This window comes from Augochlora pura, chromosome 3 (genome assembly GCF_028453695.1).
Source record: "Augochlora pura isolate Apur16 chromosome 3, APUR_v2.2.1, whole genome shotgun sequence".
Classification (NCBI taxonomy): Eukaryota; Metazoa; Arthropoda; class Insecta; order Hymenoptera; family Halictidae; genus Augochlora; species Augochlora pura.
In genome coordinates this window covers 28,410,920-28,418,129 of record NC_135774.1, presented here as the reverse complement: position 1 = coordinate 28,418,129, position 7,210 = coordinate 28,410,920, and the positions used below count along the sequence as shown (strand labels likewise).

General features: G+C 36.5%; 1 protein-coding gene across 2 annotated transcripts; it reads left to right on the top strand.

The window, feature by feature from the left end:
- Positions 1-805: 805 nt before the first annotated feature.
- LOC144478894 (glutathione S-transferase 1-1-like) lies at positions 806-4,354 on the top strand. Of its 2 annotated transcripts, none has more exons than XM_078197250.1 (6): positions 806-951; positions 2,282-2,519; positions 3,428-3,486; positions 3,614-3,755; positions 3,855-4,022; positions 4,105-4,354. In XM_078197250.1, the coding sequence occupies exons 2-6, from the start codon at positions 2,379-2,381 to the stop codon at positions 4,258-4,260; spliced, it is 666 nt and encodes a 221-aa protein (XP_078053376.1). In that variant the 5' UTR covers positions 806-951; positions 2,282-2,378; the 3' UTR covers positions 4,261-4,354. The 2 variants fall into 2 exon arrangements, with proteins under 2 accessions (XP_078053376.1, XP_078053375.1); XM_078197249.1 differs by having other exon boundaries at positions 3,831-4,022.
- Positions 4,355-7,210: the final 2,856 nt, after the last annotated feature.

The window sequence follows — 7,210 nt, the reverse complement described above, 5'->3', positions numbered from 1 at the left end:
GTAATTTTTATGAATTTGAATATTTGCAATTTTTCGTTGCACTTTTTAATTTGTAATATTTGTAATATTAGAGCCATACTTAGGTGAGTAATGAAATTAGTTGAATTATGGGGTGATAAATATTTATATTATTAATTTCATAAGTTTGCGCAATGATAATTTTAGAAATTTGTATAATGTTAATTTGAGAAATATGTATACTAATATTTTTAAATATTTGTACATTATCAATTTTAAAAAAACCTATACGTATACCTAATCTATATCAATCAAAATTAAACTATACAAACTACCTATACCTTAAACAATTATTCAGAACTTTACACTTATGCAGCAACAATTTTGGTATAAAAAAAGTGCTTGAAATAAACGATTTTAATATACTAGTAAATTATAATATATTGCCAAAATAATGCACTAATAATGCACTATGTATATAATATACCATCCATGGAATTATTAACGTGTCCACACAATCAGAAACGCGATAAACGCCAATCTCCCCCTCCCCTCCCCCCAAGCATTTGATTCGCCATTCCCATCGCACAATGCGCGCGAAGGAACTACACTTTTTTACAAGATAAGAGTATTATTTGAGGCTGACAATATTGAATTGCTTTCAGAATATCGTAGGTATGCTACCGTACAATATTCTCCCACGGTATAGGGGGGAAAGAAAAATGACGTACGGTATAGTAGTAACCGGGGGGTGGACCCACCCCCTCCCCATGTTATCTCCACTACTACATTGAATAGTGTCGACAATATAGATCATGTTTATTGTATATATCAACGCGACGTTGAAGGTTTCCGTCCAGGTCATGTTAGGTCTGTCTGTAGTTCAACTCCGTAAGCGGAACACTGCGAACGTGTTACATTTCTTTGACGGAAAAATTTTATTTACAACATCAACACTTGTAATATAGTTAATATTGCACACTGTAAATAATTGTAAGTATTTTGTCAAATTTTAATTGTTTTATTTTGAAGCGCTTTTTCAGCACTTTTTCTTTATTAAATAGAATAAAAGCTTTAATTGAGGCACGTTTTTTAATAATGACGAAGTTATGATTATTTGATTGTTGCTAATCGCGCAGTTTCTTACGAGTGACTTGGTTGAATATTTTATTGTCGCGTATCGATTGATCGTTAAACTGCCGGCGAAGAAATGGGCGCACGTTGTGCCTTCAACTCGTATTTATAATCGCATGTTCTTGTAGTTTGTTCTTATTGTTGTTACAAGATGGCTTATTTTATTTGTATTAATTTTTGGTGTTCTAAAAATTCCAAAATGTATTATTCTATTTCTATATATAATACTTTATATTATTATTATTACTACTATTTCCATTATTATTATTATTTTAGATATATTGTTATATATTATTAAATTATATATAATATATGTCCCATATTACAGTATATTAAAATAGTATATTACAAATACCAAATTAGCTCAATTATCTTAATTCCATATTCTACTATTATTTTCGTATTATTTATTCGATCTAAATAACAACGATCCAATAGAATCCACTGCATTAAAAATCTAATACAAGATTAAAATTACTATAAAACAGAGTCCAGTAAAAAAGCAGCACCGAAATGTACTTTGTCGAATAAAATTCTCCGCGTACGTCATCGCCGAAAATTCAACTTGCCGACAATTGACCGCGTTAATATCTTCGATCTACCGTTTTGTATTTAACGCCGAACATTGTTCGCGTTTAGTTCGCGTGCATTTAGTTCAAGATAAATTCATTGTACGCGATGGATTTATGAGTTTCAATCAAAAGTAACGAGGACGAAAAGTATGGCGGAACGGAATGGTAAATGGAATATTTTACGAGCCGCCCTTTGAGCTACGTCGTTCCTCGTCTCGAACAATTTTCAATAAAATCGATGTTTATGGATTCCGCGAGTATCCGCTGTCTCAGGGCGGACTTCGCGCAATTTCTCACGTTTGCGGAAACCGAAAATTGTAGAACAATAATGTAGCAACAATACCACGAATTTACCGAATCGCGTTTTAAAGACTGCTAATGGAAAATCACGGGAAATGTAAATTACAGTTATATCGTAGTATAAATTATTTTTATGTTGTAATATAAGTTATTTTTATGTTGTAATATAAGTTATTATTGTATGAATATTTATGTATAAATGTATTAATTATTAATATGTTATTAGAATGATTGTGAATTCGTGTTAAAAGTTGTTCGAACGAGAAGAGTTCGAAGCAGGCCGCGTTTCGTAATGTTTTCGTGCACCGTTTTCGCAGGTGTATCGTGAATTGGGGTGCTCGTTCCGGATCACGGGGCATTTGGCGACTGTTTCGCGAAAAAAAAACCCGGCGCCACGGATCCCGGCTCCTAATAATGGCGGTGGATTTATATTACACACCGATAAGCTCGCCTTGCCGGGCGGTCCTTCTAACTGCGGAAGCGATTGGTTTCCCTTTAAACCTGAAGGAAATCGATTTGATGGCCGGCGACCATTTGAAGCCGGAATATGAACAGGTGCCCGGTATAAACAGAGATTCTTGTTGGTTTCGTTTCTATCGGGATTCCATCGTGAAAAGGGGCACGCGGCTGAATTGCGAGTTAAACGGGGAGAATCAACGGCGGGAACGTTTATGCGCGCGGTTTTTTTCGTAGCTGGTTCGAAGACGGTGAAAAGACTCGGCGAAATATATTGGCTTCGGCGAACAAATAATTGTTGGTTTCCGTGCGCTGTAACCTTTTTTCGAAAAGCGAACACGTTGTTCGGACACGCTCGTCTGTGAAACGCGCGCGATTCGGTTCTTCCGATGTTAGACGAAACGGTTTCCGCTCGCGGTGCAAGTTCGTCTTCCTTGAAACGGAAACGCGTCGATTAAACTCGATATCAACTCTTTTTGTTTTGCGAATAAAATACCACGTTGATCGATATCTGAACATTTAGAGGTTGGCGCGCGACGAATTTATTAATGGCGAATAAATGCGGTTACCTTGAAAGAAAAGCGTGGCGCAAGGGTTACTTGCATCACTATGGCGGTTTTCTATGAAAGTAATTGATCTAAAGATGACCTTAGTGGCGTTAACTCTTGACTTTTAAACAGTGATCATAGTTTTAATAAAAAAAAAAGCCAAATTTAAGCCAACGGACCAACTTATAACCTAGAAATTTATAACCTAGCAAACAACGTTAGAAATGTAAAAGATTGATCAAACTAAAAAAATTCGAAATAGGTGATATTTTATTTAAAAAGCTCCTCCCATAATCCATTTCGGATAACTCCGTAAGGAATGTCTTTAATAAGAGATTCGCGCACCAAGCATCTGTCTCTCATATTTTCCGGCTCGTTTCCCTGTTGTCGGTTGCACGGATTCCGACTGTTATCCGGTCCGCTGAGTAATTAACTAAAATTCGATATAATCTGTTACAGTTGAATCCACAGAGAACGGTTCCTTTCCTCGTCGACGGCGACTTTAAGCTCACCGAGAGGTTCGTAATAAATGATTTCGCGCTGTGCGCGCACGCTATTTAATCATTTGCCGGAAAACAATGTCAAACGGAATGAGAAATCGCGGACACTCAGCGTTTTCACGGTTTCGCCGTTTTCACGTTTCAGCCGCGCTATCATGTCGTACTTGGTCGACGAGTATGGCAAAAACCCTAGATTGAATCCGCAAACGCCGAGCGGAAGGGCTCTGGTCAATCACCGATTGCATTTCGATCTCGGCACCCTGTACCGGAGCGTTGCCAACTACTATGCAAGTATTTTGTTTAAATTACAGATTGTTGCAAGTGTTAAAAGATTCTGTGATTTTTCGAATTGTTGCATTCAGAAGCTACAAGAGATTTTGTTGCAGTACCCGGTCGCGTTCGGCAAAGCGGAAGACCACGATCCGGAATTGTACGAAAAAGTGCAAGAAGCGTTCGAGATCCTGAATATTTTCCTCGAAGGACAGGATTTCGTCGCAGGGCGGTATTTCACTATCGCCGATCTGGCGTTGGTCGCGACAACGTCCTCGGCGGAGGTAAATTATTTAACAATCCGGGGGATTGTCGATGGTGCACGGATAAATATTATTAAAAGCTTCTCCGGACTGTCTCGCGCAGGCTTTCGGATTCGATATGGAGGATTACCCAAACGTTGTTAAATGGATGGACAAGATGAAGGTGTCCGCGCCTGGATACCGCAAAGCGATTGGCGAAGGGTTGATGCTGTTGAAGAAATTCCTCGAGGACTCGAAGAACGCTGAGTCGAGCGAATAACTTCGTCGAATGAATAATTTTGTCGAATTAATGATAGAAATAGAAATAGAAATAGAAGTGATAGAAATTGTTAGAAATAAATTAGTAATTGAAGTATTAGATTAATCTCTATTTAAATATTACTTCTTCAAATATTAATGTCTATTTAAGTATCATTTATTTCAACATTAAATAAACATTGTTCTTAACTAAATTATTTAACGAAGTTTTTTTCTTGGTTAATTAAATTATTTAACAAATTTTAAGTGATGCACCAATAAAAAATACTTATCGCTGAAGAATCATTCGAATAGCAATGCTGCAAATCGACCAGGTAGCTCCATCCGTGGTAAGATGCCGAAGCAGGTAGATAAACCGCGTCGTTTTGTGAATGTAGCTGCAGATGATACTAGACGAACAATGATATAAAAACAGTTAGAAGAATGAGTATTTTATCACAAATAAGGTGTAGGAGTAGAATATTGTACCTTGTGCGCTCTTTTCGACTGCTTTACCGACTTTGCACCTGTCTGCAGAGTTCATAGTTTCTAGAAAACGATAACTTGCAAAACGATGCATTTTAATATTTAATACAATAAATTAAAAGACACTTGATAGCATAAATGAATCTTAAAAATAGAAAAATTTAATGAAATAAATCATAGAAAACGTTATCTCTCAATTGAGTCTTTGACAACAGAAATTATTGTAAATATATAGAAGCTAGAATTTTATAACAATTTTGCACTCAATTTATAACATAATAATGCAATAAAATGCAATACTTACTCAATATATTTTTAATCGGTTATTTATTTTTCATAACGCCTCAGAAGATAAAGCAATCAAATAACCAAGAAAAGAAACTATTAAAAATAAATACATATACCAAATAATGCAATAATAATTTAACAATAAAGAAAACGAATTCGAGTCAGTTAAACAAAATATAAACGTTTAAAATCGTAGCGAAACATTTTTCTCAACGTCAATATGCAATTAACTTCTTCCAGTATAAAATCAACAATTTCTCCGAGCCATAAATTACACGCTGCCAACAAAATTGAAGCAAAGTAAAAATTAACGCGCGAACAGCTCCGAGCGATTAAACGCTGTTCCATTCGAGCGCATTTAGCAACCGGTGTTTTCGCCAAGAGAAAATTGCGCCGAGATACTTGCGATTAATAATTTTCATGTAAATGCAAGTGCACGGTGATTTTCTCGATCTAATAATGGACCACCTGTTGCCTGGATAGCTTCGGATAACCGACGGGTAGCCCAGTGATTTTGGACATCAACATCGGTCCGCGCTCGTTCCCGGCGAAATGAAATATTTGATAACCCGTCACGGGGTCAAGTATGCTTATCACCACGAGGACTAACTATTAAAAACCTTGTGTTCGTTTATCAGGAGCTTCAACCCTTTGCACTCGATTGGTGACTCTGAGTCAAATTACTAAATTATTATTAGTCAAATACCTAAAATTATATCGTCATCTTCTAAAATAATATTTCCAGCAACAAACTGTAATTTTAGAAAAATTATTGAACATGAAACTGTTGAATCACGAGAGTTAATTTGGTATATGTAAAATACACTTGGTCGCTTAAAATGGAAATACCGTACAGCAGAAAAATTATTTCAGATTTTCATTTAAAATGGCTTCGAGTGCAAAGGGTTAAATCATTTTATAATTCGATGTTCGTTGCTGTCGGTAACGTTATCGTGGTTGCGCGGAAAATTAATGTTTATAGTGTGTTACACGTGACTGTATCCATCCGAGACAATAACCCAATATCTGCTTTCTTGAAATTACCGTCGGACGGCGGATTCTTATCTGAATGAAGTATTAGTACTGTCTCAGGAGCGTGATGTACGATGCGGCTGTAATCAGAACCTGCAACAGACACAGATAACAGATAGTTTTGTTTTTCTTTCCTAAATTGATTTTATCTAATATTGTATTGAATAGACTGTTAAATAGATGTATAGACTATTCTCTTATTAAATGGATTATTAAATGGTTGTATAAAATACTATTTTATCAAATAAATTACTAAATAGACCTACAAATTACTATTTCATCAAATAGATTTTATTTCCTATTATCTAATTACAGATTTCATTTCCCACTATTTTATTCGCTTCGCAAAAATTTCTTCGCATTCATTTAAATCGTATTATTTAACCTATTACCTTGCTACACGTTTCCAGGGTCGCGGTAAAACATCCACCGGCTGTCAGGCAGCAAGCCGCCCTCGCTTTCGCCATGGCCAGTTGCAAATCGGCCAGCAACATTTTCCCGGCGGCAGTCAACGGTGAAACGGTCCACTGTGTATCGTAGACGGATTCATCGCAGCTGTACGTGAACATGAACAGCTGTCAGAAACAGCCGATCATGCGAGACGTGAGAAGCATGCGTTGGAACACCGACGCACAGCCGTTCTACGTGAGAGGGTCGCCCGTGTATTAGGTTACACCGAAGAATTTGCTCGATGATGGACTCGGAAAACACGTGTAATGAACTGCGGATTTCGTGTATTTAGTAGATCAACGAGTGGCTTAAATGACAAACAAATGAAAATATTCAAAGAATTGGAAAACGGTATTGTTAACAGTAATATTTTTGGTTTTAAATATCAGTATCGAAACGAAAATAGTATTGTTAATTGTAAATATTGTTATAATACCGTTTTAAAATTTTTAATGTCGTTTTTAACATTTCTGTTGCGGTCGGTGAAAATCGTTTTTATTTTATATGAAAATCTACGATCTTGTTTAATTAAGGAATTTTAAACATTTATTCCATTTATATTATTTTTGAAGCGAAGGTCAAAGGGCTCCGCGTAACCCGACGCCTTTTGATCTGTTTCTTTGGTATGTGGTCAGTGATCGCGTGCTTGCGAGTAGCTTCCAGGCTAGTTATTAACGTCTTATCAGTTTTTCATGCGGAATCGCCGCCGCCGCCGC